A 17,347-nucleotide genomic window follows, 5' to 3' on the forward strand; every position below is an offset into this window, starting at 1 on the left:
GCACCTTAGAATGTTGGCAGAGTCATAATATGAAATAATACACGCAGAGATCCACCACAAGAGACTTTGGGTGGAGCCTGTGGATCCTTTAGATGTGTCCACAATCAAAACAGTCTGGGAGACTTTCAAAATAGTTGGTCCTTCTAGATAGAAGGCTAATGCCCTTCTGGCATCCCAGATATGGAAAGCAGCTTTCTGTTTGGAGTGATGTGATTTGGGGGGAATGGTAAATGAATGGTCTGATTAAGGTGAAATTCAGAGGACACTGAGTAGAAACTTGGGATGTGACCGTAATGAAACCTGTTCCTTGAAGAATTCTGTGGGGCAGGGGAGATCTGCCATTAAAACCCTCAATTCTCCCACTCTCTGTGTAGAAGTGAAGGCAACCAAGAAAGCTGTTTTCATGAGCAAGTGGAATAGCGAATATGTAGCTAATGGCTAAAAGGGGTGTGTCATAAGGCAATTAAGGACACATTCAAGACTCATACCAGGGTATGTTCCTTAACCTATAGATAACGATTCAAATCTTTAAGAAATCTTGGAGTTGTGGTGAAAAATCTTCCACAGACTAATGAAAGGCTGTTATTGCTGCCAAGTGAACCTTGACAGAACTCATAACAATACCTGATCTTTTTAATTCTAACAGATAATCCAGGATGGTGGAAAGAGAAGCGTGGTCAAGAGATACTTGCCGACAGATACACCATAGGTGAAATTTCTACTTCTTGTAGATGTTTTTCTGCTGTATAACAAAACCTGTTGTATCTCTGTTAAGTGGGAAGTCTCTATCCCGAGAACCATCTACGAGCCTTGTTTGAGGTCACATAACTTCCAAATTGGCCGGTGAAGTGGTCGGCGACCAGCCCCCTGAGATAACAGGTGGCAACCAACTGGAAGTCTCAGCAGTGGATGAGAAGTGAAATGAACTGGTAAGGGTACCAACCTACCTTGGCCAAGTCAGTGCAATCAAATGACCTAATCCTTGTCCTGCTTGATCTTGTTGAGAACTTTCAAGATCAATGTCACTGGTGGACAAGAATAAAGACAACTCCTGGCCCATGGAATAAAAAAGTCATTTCCCAGTGACCGAGACACGAATCTCTCCCCTCCTCCCCCCCCCCCCCCCCCCGAGTAAAACTTGCTGCACTTTGCATTGGCAGCAGTGGCAAAAAGTTCCATTTCTGGAAACCCCTAGGTTAGAAATATACTGTGGAGGATTTGTGAATCCAACTTCCAGTCATAACTCTTAGAGAAGCGTCTGCGAAGGTGGTCAGCTGTGATGTTCTGTATACCCGAGAGATAAGAAGCTGAGATGCTATCATGTTGGTTACATGCTAATTTCAGAGCTTTGTCTCCCTGGCACAGAGTCGGGGGGGGGGAGCGTGCTCCCCTCTGTCAATTGATATAAAACATGCAGGACACAATGTCTGTCATGATCTTGACTAATTTGGCTTTGTTCAGTGAAAGAAAATGGGAGCAAGCATTCCTGACTGCCCTCAACTCCTGAATGTTGATATGCAGGAGACTCTCTTAGAAAGACCATTTGCCCTGGATGGTGTGAGGACTGAGATCCACCCCCCATCCCAAAAGGGATCTGTCTGAAGTGATAACGGTAGTCAGAGGAGGTTGAAAGAAGAGAACTCCCCACATAGACTTTGGAGGAGTTCTTCCACCAATTGAGCAAGTCCAGAACCCAAAGGGGAAGAGAGACCTATTTGTCAAGTCTGTGCTTGTTTGGTATGTAGACTGTCCTGAGCTATTCCTGGAAATACTGAAGATGCAATCTGGCATGTTGATTCATGAAGACACACTCCACCATATGGCCCAACAGCGGAAGACAATTCCTTGCTGAAGTCTGAGGGCTTAATTGAATCTTTGTACTAAGATTCTGCAGATTCGCAAACCTGTCAAGGCTCATATAAAATCTGTCCAATGAACCAAGATCAAAACAGACTTTTCATGGTTAATCTGGAGGTCTCAGGTATGAAACAAAGACCTCATCATATGTACTGCCAATGGACCTCGTGATATGATCAGTCCCTGAGTGGCTAATCATTGAGAAAAAGGAAGACAATTATGCCTACACAATGTAGATGAGCGGCTTGGACTGCCATGACCTTTGAGAATATGTTTGGGGCAGAGGAAAGGCCAAAAGGGAGCACTTGGTATTGCAAGTGGTTGTGGTTGACTATAAATCAAAGAAAGGTCTTGTGAGGGGGTGAATTGCAATGTGGAAATAAGTGTCTTGAAGGTAGAGTCACAAACCAATCCCTGATATCTAGAGAGGGAATAATAGCTGTAGGAGTCACCATCCTGAATTTATGTTATTTCATGCAGTTGTTGAGACATCTGCGATTTAATATTGATCTCCATCCTCCATTCTTTTTGGGGACCAGATAATATTTGGAACAGAACCTTTCCTCCCGTGCTGAACTAGAAGTGGTTCTATAGCCCCTAAGCATAGGAGAGAAGCAACCTCCTGACTCAGCAACTGATCGTGAGATGGGTCTCTGAAAAGAGACAGGAAAAGGGGATGGGAGGTGAAATAGATGGAATAACCAAGATGGTACAATCCCCATACCCCCTGGGTTGGATGTTAGTGTCTCCTATGCAGATCCAAATGGCGAAAAGGGGGGGTATCCAAAGTGGGGAAGGAGGATGGAACACTGCAGAGTCAGATTTATTTGGAGCAGGTGGTTCAGACTCTTGATGAAGCCATCAAAGCTAATGCTTGGATTTCTCAGATGGCTAAAATGAAGAAGAGGTAATAGCAGGCTTTTTCTTGGAATATCTCAGCCTCTTGGTCAGAGCGTCAGTTGATCTACAGAAAATAGAGAAGTGAGTTGGGCGAGATCTTTGTGATGTCTGGAACCTGCTAAATTTTCTTTTACTTGCAAGTGTGTATATTCCAAGGGATCTAAGTGTGGCCACTGGAGTCCTTCAAAGTGTGAAGGCAATCATCAGTGGACTCCAAAAAACAATGTGTGACCATCAAAAGGGAAGTCCTCAACTGTGCTCTGTATCTCCCTAGGAAAGCCTGACAACTGTAGCCAAGAAGCTCACCCCATAACAATCACAGCAGAAATGGACCGGGCTGTTGTATCAACTGCATCTATGGAGGTTTGCAACAATGTCTTTGGTAAAAGCTGACCCTCATGTATGATAGCCTTAAATTGCTTGTGGTGCTCTTCTTGCAAATGGTCAATAAAAGTGTTAAACTTGTTAGAATTCAAATAGTCATATTATGACATGAGCACTTGATGGTTTGCTATTCTGAACTGTAGCACTGTGGAGGAATAACTCCTGCAATCGAATAGATCTAGTCACTTCTGGTCCTTGTTATAGGGAGTAGATTTCGTATTGTGTTGTCTACCACATAAATTCAATGCATCCATGACCAGTGAATTTGGTGTTGGATGTGAGAATAAGAACTCTGAATCCTTGGCTGGCACACAGTATTTTTGATTGGCACTTTTACAAGTGTGTGCGTGGGGCATAGGTGGAGTCTGCCAGATTGTCTTGGCAGGCTTTAGTAAAGCTTCATTAATAGGGAGTACCACATGAGAAGCTGGTGTGTGTAAAATGTCCAGTTTATGATGGGAGTCCTGGGCTTCCTCAAGCAGGATCTGAAAAGTATCGGCGATATACTTCATCAGCTTCTGGAAATGTCTAAACACATCTGCCAAGGACTGTGGTAGAGGCATTACTACCTCATCTGGCAATAATGAAGAGATATATGTAGGAGATGTAACCGCTTTGTCAGCTCTTGCTTCTTTTTCCTCAAACGTCTTCTCTCCGGGTTCTGGCTGGAGAGGAGGAAGTGAAGGCACAAGAGAATGTGTGTCTGTTTCCTGCGAGGACTCAGTGCCCTTAACAATTGTTGTCAATACAGGGCCTAAGGATCCTAGTGAGGTCACTGAGAGGGAGCACAGGGCATGAGAGGAGGCATCCATGGTTGATCACCCCAGGTGGTCAAAGGTCAGTGTTGCCTATCCTCCCCTTTTTCTGTATGTGAAGGAGAATAATGACTCAGAGTAGACAGGAGATCTGTAAAGAGAGATCCTCAACATAGTGTAGGGGAAGTGATAATTGTTCACTCTGGGTGGTCAAAGTCGTAGAAGCAAGAAAAAAAGTGTTGAGAGAGTAACCCAGTAGACTTTGGTAGGGAGAGATGTGTGGTCCTCGTAAGTAATGGAGGTGCTGGCTCCTTCGATACCAGGACGACTCTTGAGTATTGAAATTCCTGCTGTAGCAGGGGAAAATAAGCAGGAGCCATGCAGAGTCCTGTAGAAGTCAGCATTGGTACTGAGGTAGGTACATTGGTAATATGAGTCGGTGCAGCCAGTCCTGTGTGCACAGAACAAGAATGTCCTGACTCAGAGGAAAAAAGTCTGAGGCACTGGGATAGGTACAGAAGGATCTGATGACACAAACCGCTTTAAAGTGGAATGTCCACTAAAATGGGCATGGTCACTGGAAGCAGAAGAGGTATTCAGTATTGTGCCTTTCTTAGTAGTATCATGGCTCTTGGAAGCAGGTTCCTTCTTTGTGGTACCAGAAGAACTTGGAGCCTCAGTAGCAGTCCCTTTGGGCCCTGAGGTCCCCAGTAACCAAGACTTCCTGGAAGGAGATCTAGAACTCCTGCCAGTATCTGTAGACTTAAGAGTGTGGGACTTTTGGTACTGCTGTGACGAGTGACAATGCTGGATCTCCCGGAATCTCAGTGACTGAGTCTCTTGGTGATCAGAATCCGGAGGTAGACAGGGCACTATGTACAGGGGTTCTTGAAATCCAGGTCAGAAGTTGGTCTGAGGATTAATTCCATCATGAGAAGCTTGTACTTTATCTCCCTGTTTTTTCTAGATCTGCTCTTGAATGAAGAACAGATCTTACACTTTGATGGTATATGGGTGTCTCCCACACAACAGAGACACAGATTGTCCATACTAATTGGCGTAGTATCCAGCATGAAAAACAACACTTAAAGTGTGGGGACCCCACCATATCCCAGAAACAAAAACCAAGTCCAAAATCATCCCTCAAATGGGGAAGAACAACATGTCTAAACTACGTATACTGAACTAACTAAGTATGCTAAGTGAAACTAAGAGGGCATGCTAAATGCTTCATCTCAGGGTGAAGGCAGCTGAGAATGAATTGATGGCAATTCGCCCATGCAGCCCAATATAACCTAACCACGAGGCACAGCGATGTGTAGGGTGCATGAGCCGGCCAAACAGGCACTTCTACCAAAAATCTCTGATCACAGGTGTAGGGGGAGCTTGCGCACCTGAAGTGGAGCACCCACAGGACACTACTCAAAGAAGAACAGAGGGATAACAGGAGTCAGAGGGGAAGACGGGTGACAGGAGCAAGCGTGGGGGATGGGGGGGAGGGGAACTAGTCAGGGAAATGGTTAGGATCTGAGGGAGAGGCAAGCAGGTGCTGGGATCGGAACACAGGACAGGAGGAGAGGGGGACAGAAACAGGCCAGTCACAACAGCAAAAGGAATCTAACACCACTACACCACACTCCCCTCCAGAACCTGGAATTGAATCCAAACCAGGAGTCCTGGATCTCTACATTTCTCTGTCTGCAAATAGATGTGAAACTCAATGTCAAATTGTGTGTGTGTCATCCCCCTCCAAAGCACCTGATCTACACAGAGGATAACAGGCCACAGACCGTTTTTAATACCCACCATCCAAACCCTGCACTGAATACAAAACTATTAATTTTCTCTTCGATGTTGATATGGTACTCCTACTGTAGTATCTTAGTGCTTCACAAATATTAATGAATTTATCAATACAACAATTCTATGAGATTAGGTGATGGTATTATCCCATTTTACAGTTGGGGAACCAAGGCAAAAAGATATTAAGGCTAAAATTGTCAAAAAAGTGTCCACTAATTTTGGGTGCTAACCTGGAGACGCTGAAGGACTGATCTTTCCAGAGTACCTAGCATTTTTGTAACACTTTATACATTCAAAACACATCTCCCAAACTTCAGTTGCAGATGTGAGTACTCTACACTTCTGCAAATTTGACACCAAATGTCTCCCACTTGACATCCAGAAAATAAGAAACACATAATTAGTGGCCAATTGTGAATATTTTAGTTTAAATGACTTTCCCAACATCACAAAGGAACTGTGTGGCAGAGGCAGGGATAGAATCCAATTCCCAGAATGGAATTCAATTTCCTTGACCATAAACCATTTTGCTTGCAATCCCTTCCCTTATTAACTATACGCTTTCCAATTCCTGCACCAAATATGAAGTCCTACAGAAAACTTTGTCACTCACAAGAGTATTGATTCATTCTGAGAACACAATCAGTCTGATGCACAGAATGAAGTGACAGTGTCTTGGACAAAGTAGTATATAATAATGAAACCAGAGACTGTATCATGATGCATACATACTAGGGGCCCATATTAAGGTTGCAAATGCACCCTTTATTCTGGCATTTCTTAATTTATAACTGCTTCACTTTGCAACCTTACTATTCTTTAAACAGTTTTTTTTAACTGTAATTTGGCATATATAATGCTGAAATCTTATACCTGCAACTGTATGTAAACAATCTTTTTACCAACTATAATATTCAGCATTAAGAAATAAAGGAAAAGGGACAAATTGCTTAAACTATGAACACAGTTTTTATGCACTCCCATCTTGAAAAAAATCAAGTACCACATTTACTATACAAGGTACTATACAAGGGCACTAGCATATCATAGAACAAGACTGAAATAATTTTATAATTAGAGCTATATAAAATTAAAGAAAAGCCCACGTATGAAGTATAATTACTTTGTGCCTTTGGATTTTGACTTTTTTACTTCTTCCCCTGGTTTGTCCTTTTTCAGCTTTTTATTTGTTCTTGGAATGATGTCATCAAAAGGATTAAACAAAACCTAAGGAAAAAGTTAAATATTTGTATAAAAAATATTTAATAAGCATTTTGCTGTCATTTAGAATGCTTACCTCTTTAAAAAATAAGATTTGTTTTTAAAAAAAGACACTATTTTGAAATGTATTTTTTCAGGAATAATATATAATCCACTCAGATAAATTAATGCCAATACATCCTACTAGAATATAATTGTTTGACGACAAAGAAAAAAAATAGAATATTTTAATTAACTGCATACATACCTCACTACTTTTTATTTTGTGTGGATTGAGTGGTCTTTCTTCTTTGTCAATTTCTACTTCAGTCAGTCGTAACATATTGTATATGGTATCCCCAGTAATCTAGCAAATTCACAAAAGTTTTTTTAAAGTTAGTTATTTCAAAGCCTATCAATTTTCAGATTGCTTGTGAATTATTCTGCAAAATTTAAGGAAATTGTTATGCAAATAATTTTGAATATATGAAAGAGGGATATCAAAATTTAGATTACATATGGCTACAGATATTTTAAATGCAACAAGACTCTCCTTTTTAGCAACCCGATTCTGTGTTTAAGAACTATTTAACTGCCACAAAAGTTAGTGATGGGAGCTGTGAATTGAAAATAAAACTAAAGAAAATTCTGTAGACTACAGAGCTAACCTACTTGACAATTTCCACATTTCCTTGAAACCATCATCATTTTATTGCTTTCATTTGTTTGGGTTGTTCTTGAATAATGATATTCTAATTGTATTTCTAAATTAATATTTTATTAACAATAGAAAAACAGTGTATATGCAACATTCGGCACTTTTAATTTTATTAGATTACTCTGAAAAAGTGTATCGTAAAGGTTCAATTTATTAGAAAAGCAATGGAAAATTAACTATTAAGGGAAACTACCAATTGAGATCAATGTCAGGCACGGAGACAGACAAAAACAGATGTTCTTAAACACTAAAATAACTTTGAAAGTAGCAAAAATGCATTTGAGCTGTGTGAAGTACTAAGATAATACGAAAACATTCTCTGAATTTAGAACTACATTTAATTGTCTCTGTCAAAACCATTATTCAAGTCATAACTCTATAGCGAACCTTTCCAAAAATGGTGTGCTTGTTGTTAAGTTCATCTGTACGGCCCAGGGTAAAGAAAAACTGACTGCCATTATCATGAGCTCCAGCATTTGCCATAGCAACCAGTCCTCTTCGATTAAAACGCAATCGTGAGTGGAATTCATCCTTCAAAGTAAAAAGGAAGATGGTTTAGTATAGAGATCTTGAATTGAAAAGATTTTAAACAAAATTTCCATTCTTTCATCATTTCTCTCAATTTTCTGTTATGCCAATATGAATAAGCACACAATTACTCCTCTTGACGGAAACATCAAAAACTACTCCCAGATCAACAATGCAAACAAATACATGATTTTTTTTTTAAAAAGTGCAAGCTTAAGAGCTCCTTGTTAACCAGGCTAAGAAATGGAAAAATATTTGTCAACTTCAAAGCAATGTTATTGTGATTAAAAAAAAAGAAAAAAGAAACCTAGTATTTAAACACAATCTCTCCTATTAGAAAAAAAGACTAAAACCTGCATTTTTCTTGTGACATCAAAACTATCATATTTTTTAGGTTAAATGTTACATCTCAGAACAAATCCAGTTCCTATTAAAATCAATGGGAGCTCTGCAATAGATTTTAATAATACCAGTAAAGGAGCCAGGATCAGCGTTTATGTAAAGATAGGAAATTAAAAGTTGCACATGCAAACTTAATTCTCCCTCCGATGCATACACATTATGATAGTCTTCAAATACAAGATCATATACAATCCTCCCACACACACACTTCTCCTGTGTTTCTTTGTTCTTTTAGCCAGCCCAACAGGTTGGCAATAGCACAATACGCAGCCAATCGATATTCTGTTATGTGAAGTACTAACTTTACAGAACCAGGGAGACCCTGACTATACACAAAGATCCTGGAAATGTAAAGATGGTGCAAAAATAGGTGCTTGTGATTTACATAAGTGCACATAGAACTAGCATTACAAAAAAAAAAAACTAAGCACACACAAGCAGGCAAACTTCCCCAATACTAAGAACAGTCTGAAAGAAGAAAACCCTGTATTTAAAGCCTTCTGTTACAACTGCTTCTCAGGTCATTTCTTGTGAGAGAAATCATCTTGGGTCCTCAAAATTATAGAGAGAATAGAATATCAGATTCAAACCATCAATCCTGGTAGAAGGAAAATGAGACCACTCATCCCCCTCTCACATTTCAATGTGGGCTCTGCATAAGCTAGGGGCCCACCCACACATGACTCACTACATGATCATGATTTACAGATGCACCCTAAGACCAAGGGTAGGGCAGGGGGTATGAAGCTACTGTTTTTTATGACCGAGTCTTATAAGGCTGAACTGGGAGACAGGAATGGATCTGTGTGCAACTACAAGGGTGGCAGAAGAACTGGGACCCTGCAAAGGGGCTATTTTTCTTCTATTTGCATGATCATGTAGAGGGCTCCACTTGTGGACTGGGAAGCCATGGCTCAAGAGTCCCCAAAGTCCTAGGATGGCCTTGCTGGACAGCCCGCGGGCCTGGCATCTGAGTTACAGTCCAGCGTTGCCCAGTTCTCTCTGGGTTTTCCCAGCCAAATAGGAGGAGGGGAAGGTAGGGGACCCGGGCCCTCCCTCTCAACCAGGTCTAGGCCAGGGACCAAAGGGGAAGGTGCAAGGATGTCTAAGTCCCCTCTCGCTGATACACCAGACCAGCTTCCCCTGGGCTACTTCCTACCTCCCCAATCTGGGACATGGTTACAGCACTCTGCCCCTCCCTAGTAGAGAGTTCCGAATCAGCCTCAACAACCTACATAGTCAAATGGGTACTTCCCAGCTCACTTCTCAATGTCCAGTTATTCTCCCTTCTAGGGGAGAGAAGGGTCAAACCCCAGGCTTCCCAGTTGGGTCTTACCCACAGTCCAGACCTTTGGACCACTCTGTCCCAGAGGCTGGAAACTGGCTTCCTCTCTCCAGACAGCCTTGCCTTCAATCTCCCTCCACAGCTGCTTGACTGTCAGAGTCCCCTTTTAAGTAGGTTCTCTATTTGGAGCATGCTCTGCAGCTGCAGAGGGGCAGGGTCCTCTTGCCGGGACTGGTTCCTCACTACCTTAGCCTTTGTGTGGTCTGTAAACCCTATCACAGACCAGAATGGGAAGAAATTACTACCACATGGAGATCTGTCCAATAGTGTGGCTGCATTGTTGAACTACCACAGAGGCATCTCAGTAACAATATCCTGCTCAGCCCTGATTCCATGTGGTAGCCCTTGTTGGACACAAAGCTTGAAACTCACTTTATGCAACTGAATCATTTCCAAAAAAATACTGTAGCACGCAAAAAATTAACAAAAGTTGCATGCTAATATTAACTTGGAAAAAAAAAAAAAAGTCTGGCCAACTGATCACATGTGTTCCCTGTTTAGTAGTATAAATCTATTTGTTCATGCAATCAAGAAGAGAAACTATCTCCTTTGATGCCTGAGGTTAGAAAAGAACCGGAGTCCTGGGTTTAAAAGAGCAATGCAGGTTTACACAGAGATTCATAGATTCTAGGACTGGAAGAGACCTCGAGAGGTCATCGAGTCCAGTCCCCTGCCCGCATGGCAGGACCAAATACTGTCTAGACCATCCCTGATAGACATTTATCTAACCTACTCTTAAATATCTCCAGAGATGGAGATTCCACAATCTCCCTAGGCAATTTATTTCAGTGTTTAACCACCCTGACAGTTAGGAACTTTTTCCTAATGTCCAACCTAAACCTCCCTTGCTGCAGTTTAAGCCCATTGCTTCTTGTTCTATCCTTAGAGGCTAAGGTGAACAAGTTTTCTCCCTCCTCCTTATGACACCCTTTTAGATACCTGAAAACTGCTATCATGTCCCCTCTCAGTCTTCTCTTTTCCAAACTAAACAAACCCAATTCTTTCAGCCTTCCTTCACAGGTCATGTTCTCTAGACCTTTAATCATTCTTGTTGCTCTTCTCTGGACCCTTTCCAATTTCTCCACATCTTTCTTGAAATGCGGTGCCCAGAACGGGACACAATACTCCAGCTGAGGCCTAACCAGCACAGAGTAGAGCGGAAGAATGACTTCTCGTATCTTACTCACAACACACCTGTTAATACATCCCAGAATCACGTTTGCTTTTTTTGCAACAGCATCACACTGTTGACTCATTTAGCTTGTGGTCCACTATAACCCCTAGATCCCTTTCTGCCATACTCCTTCCTAGACAGTCTCTTCCCATTCTGTATGTGTGAAACTGATTTTTCCTTCCTAAGTGCAGCACTTTGCATTTGTCTTTGTTAAACTTCATCCTGTTTACCTCAGACCATTTCTCCAATTTGTCCAGATCATTTTGAATTATGACCCTGTCCTCCAAAGCAGTTACAATCCCTCCCAGTTTGGTATCATCCGCAAACTTAATAAGCATACTTTCTATGCCAATATCTAAGTCGTTAATGAAGATATTGAACAGAGCCGGTCCCAAAACAGACCCCTGCGGAACCCCACTTGTTATGCCTTTCCAGCAGGATTGGCAACCATTAATAACAACTCTCTGAGTACGGTTATCCAACCAGTTATGCACCCACCTTATAGTAGCCCCATCTAAATTGTATTTGCCTAGTTTATCGATAAGAATATCATGCGAGACAGTGTCAAATGCCTTACAAAGTCTAGGTATACCACATCCACAGCTTCTCCCTTATCCACGAGACTCGTTATCCTATCAAAGAAAGCTATCAGATTGGTTTGACACGATTTGTTCTTTACAAATCCATGCTGGCTATTCCCTATCACCTGGCCACCTTCCAAGTGTTTGCAGATGATTTCCTTAATTACTTGCTCCATTATCTTCCCTGGCACAGAAGTTAAACTAACTGGTCTGTAGTTTCCTGGGTTGTTTTTATTTACCTTTTTGTAGATGGGCACTATATTTGCCCTTTTCCAGTCTTCTGGAATCTCTCCCGTCTCCCATGATTTTCCAAAGATAATAGCTAGAGGCTCAGATACCTCCTCTATTAGCTCCTTGAATATTCTAGGATGCATTTCATCAGGCCCTGGTGACTTGCAGGCATCTAACTTTTCTAAGTGATTTTTAACTTGTTCTTTTGTTATTTTATCTGCTAAACCTACCCCCTTCCCATTAGCATTCACTATGTTAGGCATTCCTTCAGACTTCTCGGTGAAGACCCAAACAAAGAAGTCATTAAGCATCTCTGCCATTTTCAAGTTTCCTGTTACTGTTTCTCCCTCTTCACTGAGCAGTGGGCCTACCCTGTCTTTGGTCTTCCTCTTGATTCTAATGTATTGAGGGCCTTGCCTATAAACATTCCTCGTGATAAAATAATTGAACATATAGCATTAATCACTTCAGTGTTGTCTAACAGATCACAAAATCATACAACAAAACCTCTCTCTGGCACAATTTCATATATCTAGTGCACCCTCTGTTTCAATGCAATGTTTAAGCGAGATAAAAACAGAAGAACATCTACAAAAGAGAAGTCTGTTTTTAAAGGTACCTTCTAACATATGAAGAATATGAATATTAAGAGACTGGGTGTCAAATTTTAGAAATATATTAACTACACTGAAGAGTTACACATGCCCAACTTGGTCTAGCCTCAGTGTGGGGGCAATGGACTAGAAGACCTCTTGCGATCCCTTCCAGGCCTATATTTCTAACTTGTGTGTGAAAACACCCCAGTGAACATATGTTTAAGACAGGGCCGTTCATGGACCTGTAAACATTAGATCTAAACTTGCACGAGTATAAGAGTATTTCTGTATCTAAGTTTGGCACGTGCAAATATCTGTTCATACTTTTGAATATTTGCTGCTGCCAGAATACTAGTATGACAAGTGCTGGAAAGCATAATTCAGTAATTGCAATCTGGGCAAGAGAAGAAGAAGATATTTGAAAGCTGTTGACTCTCCTTTTATTGTAATATTCCACACAAGTTTACCTGGTGCTTTCTGATCTCTTTTTGCTGTACTGAATACCTAGTAGGAACAACATTGAAATCACTTCAGTGATATTTTTACATTTAAGTAACTCACCCAATTTTACACTTATTTCACCCTTTTGATTCCTCTTTTCTTCATGTCCTCTTACTGTACCCTATTTTCACTTTTCCTCGTGCAGTTTTTGCTAATAGGCTAATACATTGTATTAGTACCCTGGGTACAATACAGACAGATTTTGGAACTGTGCATGCAAAAATGCACATGCAAAAATGGAGACACAAGATGTGCAAGCAATCACTGTACAAGAGAAAAAATTAATTTCTTGTGTGAGCTTTGTTTTAGCAATCTCTCCTATTAGTAAAGTCACTTGCAAATGAATATACAGTAATTAAAAAACAAGCTATACAGACACCTACCTTGAAGGGGAGCCCGTAGATCGACTCTCCACCTGATCCAGTACCAGTGGGATCTCCCCCTTGCACTATAAAATCAGGCACAACTCTGTGAAATATTGTGTTGTCATAATAACCTGCAAAGAAAAAGAATATTTACTACAGATATTTTTAAATTATTCTAAAAGTACACTTATAGTGTAAGCAATGTGGCCTTGTGGCTACAACACTAGAATGGGACTCAGGGAACCTATTTCTGGCTCTACAACTAGCCTGCTGGGTAAGTCACTTTGCTGCCCTGTGTCTCAGTTTCTGCCATCTAATAATAGGGATAATGACCACATTTATAAAGTGCTTTGAGATCTAGGGGTAGGTATTATTATGTGTATAGAAGTTAGAACTTGAGCTTTGACTCAAAGACTGGTATTTTGTTGATTTTCAACTTCTGTTTCAATTTTCAATATTAAAATATTCCATTTATATGAAATGGGAAGTACCATAAGATGTGTGATCAGGTAAACATCTTAAAATTTTTAAGACAACGGTGTCAAAATTAAACACACTAATATACAATACAGAACAGTTTGATGTGTTGCAGTACACTTGAAGGCATTGCACGTCACTGAAAGTTTAATATTGATAGATAAAAGCTGGAAACAAAAGAAGCCATCTCCCAGATAGTCTTAATAGACCTGGTTCTCCTGTCCCATATACTCCTTTTACCAAGGACTTTGCATTATTATTGACGAAGATCAACATAAAAGGAGAATTAAGTCCAATGTGTCTGTGTTTATTCTACAGTATCTCCTTATTTTTTAGACTTCTGCTCTAATATAATCATCAGGAGCTTAAAATAGTAGGAATATTCTAGCACTATATTTCCACCAATCACCACATAATCAAAGTTGTGGGGTAATTCTTAATTTCCTAACCTGAAGATTAGTTTATGTGGATTAATGGAGCTAAAATCTACATACAAGCTATATTAATAAATGTGAGAAAAAATAAACTGCCTACTCCACATTATTTGTCACAATGCTGGGTTTTTCCATGCAATAATTTCTTATTGTCAGTTATCAAGTGTTCAAGAAAATAAGTATAACACCACTATCACATAAGTGACCGGAAATAAAGACAGCTGTGTTAAAAAAATAAAACAAGAACATGAGACGGCATGTTGCCAATATTGCTAAATTAACGGCCACCCTGCTGTAATAGATCAGCTGCTAAGAGTATAAAAATTCTTAAATTGACAGAATAGGGCTGTACTCTCCTCCTTTCATTCTTTTCTTCCCTCTCTATGGCCAAAACTTTCCATATGCATCTTTAATTTAGTATGACCAAACAATGGTATTGGATACACGCCAACACTGACAAGTATTCATCAGTTTCACCTTATATGGTGCTCCAATCAGACTCTGAAATACTGAGTCTATTGTGCTTCTTGGTTTTATTATAGGGAAATCAAAACAGCTTCTGGGAGGTGAAAATTTAACTCTGCTTGACATATGTAGCAAGTCAATTAAAAAAATATGATATTTTAAGACAATGGATGACTTACAAATTTTATACTGTAGACAGAGATATTTTCATTTAAAATACTCCAAGTTCAAGAAGTCTTCACATATTTCAAACATTTTTTCACCATATTGGTAATGTTATTATTCTGACTACTGAAAACAAACTTTACTCTTTCTCTAATAATCTCATATAAAACATGAACTTTTGCTCCCTTCCCAGTAAGCCTCATAATTATGACATAGTTATACACTATTCCAGCACTGTGTGTGTTTAGGATAGTGTTGTAAACTGGGTGCCATAAATCAGATATTCAAATTAATTATCAGTGTAAAATTGTTACTTCGTAGCATTTGGCCAATTTATGTTTCTTGAGAAGTCCCTCTCATTATTTATATTTTAGAAGTGCTCAAAGGCCCCACTGTTCAAGGTGCTGAAGAAACAAATAGGAAGACAGTTGTTGCCTTAAAAGAGATAAATTCAAAACAAACAAACAATAGGAGGTCCAGGGAGAGGAGGGGGAAGGAAGATGAAAAACCTAATAAAATCATGCAGCAACATGGGCTAGCTATAAGGGTACAACTTGATGATTCCAAACCATTTAGAAGGTGGGTTGTTGTTTTTTCCCAAAAATTTAAAAAACAAAAACTATCCTCATCTGCCCCTGAACCTAAATATTCTTATATATAGATTGGTTGTCAGTCTAAAAGATAGCTTAAACAGAAGTTATGGACTTGATGCAGAAATCACTAGGTGAGGTTCCTTCTCTTGTGTTAATGAAGAAGTCAAATTAGATTATCATAATGGTCCCGCTGGCCTTAAAAACGATTAATCTAACTATCAATAATTGCTTATTTTCTTGTAAGCATCACAGCACTGGTGGGTCTTAAAAGGAGAATTGTATTTGCCTTTCAGATGATTTCAATGAAGGCATTCCATCTATAAAGAGCAGTATGGAAGAACACCTGGAGGCATTTGTAGGACTAACTAGTATCCATAGCTGGCATAATTAGCAAAGCATATTGGAGCAACACAATGAGATGAGTGGATAACTAAGGAGGAACAGATTCATTTAGGCACATGAAGAAACTGACAAGAAAACTGAACTTGATGCCTGGAGAAAGGTAGGTCTATGGAGGGTCTCCTTGGGAAGGAGAACATATATAAATCATAGGAAGGGAATGAAGCCAGAAACATAGGAGATGCCTGGGAGTAAATCAAGATGGGATGTGATTCAGACGTGGACAAGAGCTTTTGATGTCTAGACAGTGTTGAAGGGTCAGATAGGAAGCCATGGAGGAAGAAGTGGTAGGATTTGGACAAAGCATAAATATGGGGATGAGGGAATCAAAAATAACTTTTGGGTTGCAGACCTGACGAGGAGGATAAAGATGGTGTTAATCGTGACAGACGAAAGCACTGTGCTCCTTGAGCTAAACCAAAGACCCATGAAAAAGAATGTCAATCTCTGAAGCACAGACAAAGACATTACCTTTTTTATGGGTCACTGCCTTAACTCATGGAGCACAGTGCTCTTCATAGTGCTCGGAGCATCAACAAACGTGGAATTCACTGCTATAATAGTCTCATCTGGGCATGGTTTCATGAGGGATTGGTTTCTCCTTGGCCCATGGTTTAGGCCTCTAGATATAGTCCTCCATCCAGGGGGGTACTGTGGCCAGAAAACAGCGACTGAAAAGGACTTCAAGATCATGGTGGATAACCAAACAATCATGAGCTCCCACTGCAATGCAGCTGTTAAGAAGATTCAAGCGATCTTTGTCTATATAAACAGGGGATTATCAAGTAGGAGTTGGTGTTACCTCCGCATATGGCATTAGTGAGATCATTACTAGAGTACTGAGTCCAGTTCTGGTGTCTATGTTTCAAAAACAATATTGACAAATTGGAAAGAGCTCAGAAAACAGCTACAAGAATGATTTGAGGTCTGAAAAATTTGCCTTACAACTAGAAAGGTACGAAGCTCAATCCATTCAGATTATCCAAGAGAAGACTGAGAGGTGACTTGATCATCATCTATAAGTACCTACAAGGGAAGAAGATTTCCAACAGTAGAAAGCTCTTTAATTTATCAGACAGACAATGACATAATGAGATCCAATGGCTGGAAGTGGAAACTAGACAAATTCAGACTCAAAAAAAAAATATTTAGGGTAACTGACCATTGGAACAACTTACCAAGGGATGTAGTGGAATCTCTATCACTTGAAGACTTTATACCAGGACTGAATGACTTTCAAACAGATATGTTCTAGCTCTACGAGAAATGATGGGCTTGATTTATGCTGGAGGCACAAGACAGGAGTGAAAATCTCCTGAAAAGAGGATATCTTCAAGAAATGGTACACATCAGAAGGGGTCTTGAGGTACCTTACCCTTAAAAGATACATACATACATACATAGTGGCACCAGCTGGAGATACTGCGTAGCTACGAGCGCCTTCATCCTCCCATGGTGTGGTTTTCCCAAGGTA

At 40.2% G+C, this 17,347-nt stretch overlaps 1 protein-coding gene across 1 annotated transcript in view; it reads right to left on the bottom strand.

Moving 5' to 3' along the window:
* The window catches only part of CWC27 (CWC27 spliceosome associated cyclophilin), a 226,383-nt gene that overhangs the window by 201,548 nt on the left and 7,488 nt on the right, over window positions 1–17,347 (bottom strand). The window contains exons 3-6 of the mRNA XM_054032130.1: window positions 13,359–13,471; window positions 8,005–8,148; window positions 7,168–7,266; window positions 6,823–6,926 (exon numbers count right to left, since the gene is read on the bottom strand). Of these exons, the coding sequence (XP_053888105.1) occupies window positions 6,823–6,926; window positions 7,168–7,266; window positions 8,005–8,148; window positions 13,359–13,471 (460 nt within the window). The remainder of the gene's footprint in view (window positions 1–6,822; window positions 6,927–7,167; window positions 7,267–8,004; window positions 8,149–13,358; window positions 13,472–17,347) is intronic.

This window comes from Malaclemys terrapin, chromosome 6, assembly GCF_027887155.1.
Source record: "Malaclemys terrapin pileata isolate rMalTer1 chromosome 6, rMalTer1.hap1, whole genome shotgun sequence".
Lineage (NCBI taxonomy): Eukaryota > Metazoa > Chordata > Testudines > Emydidae > Malaclemys > Malaclemys terrapin.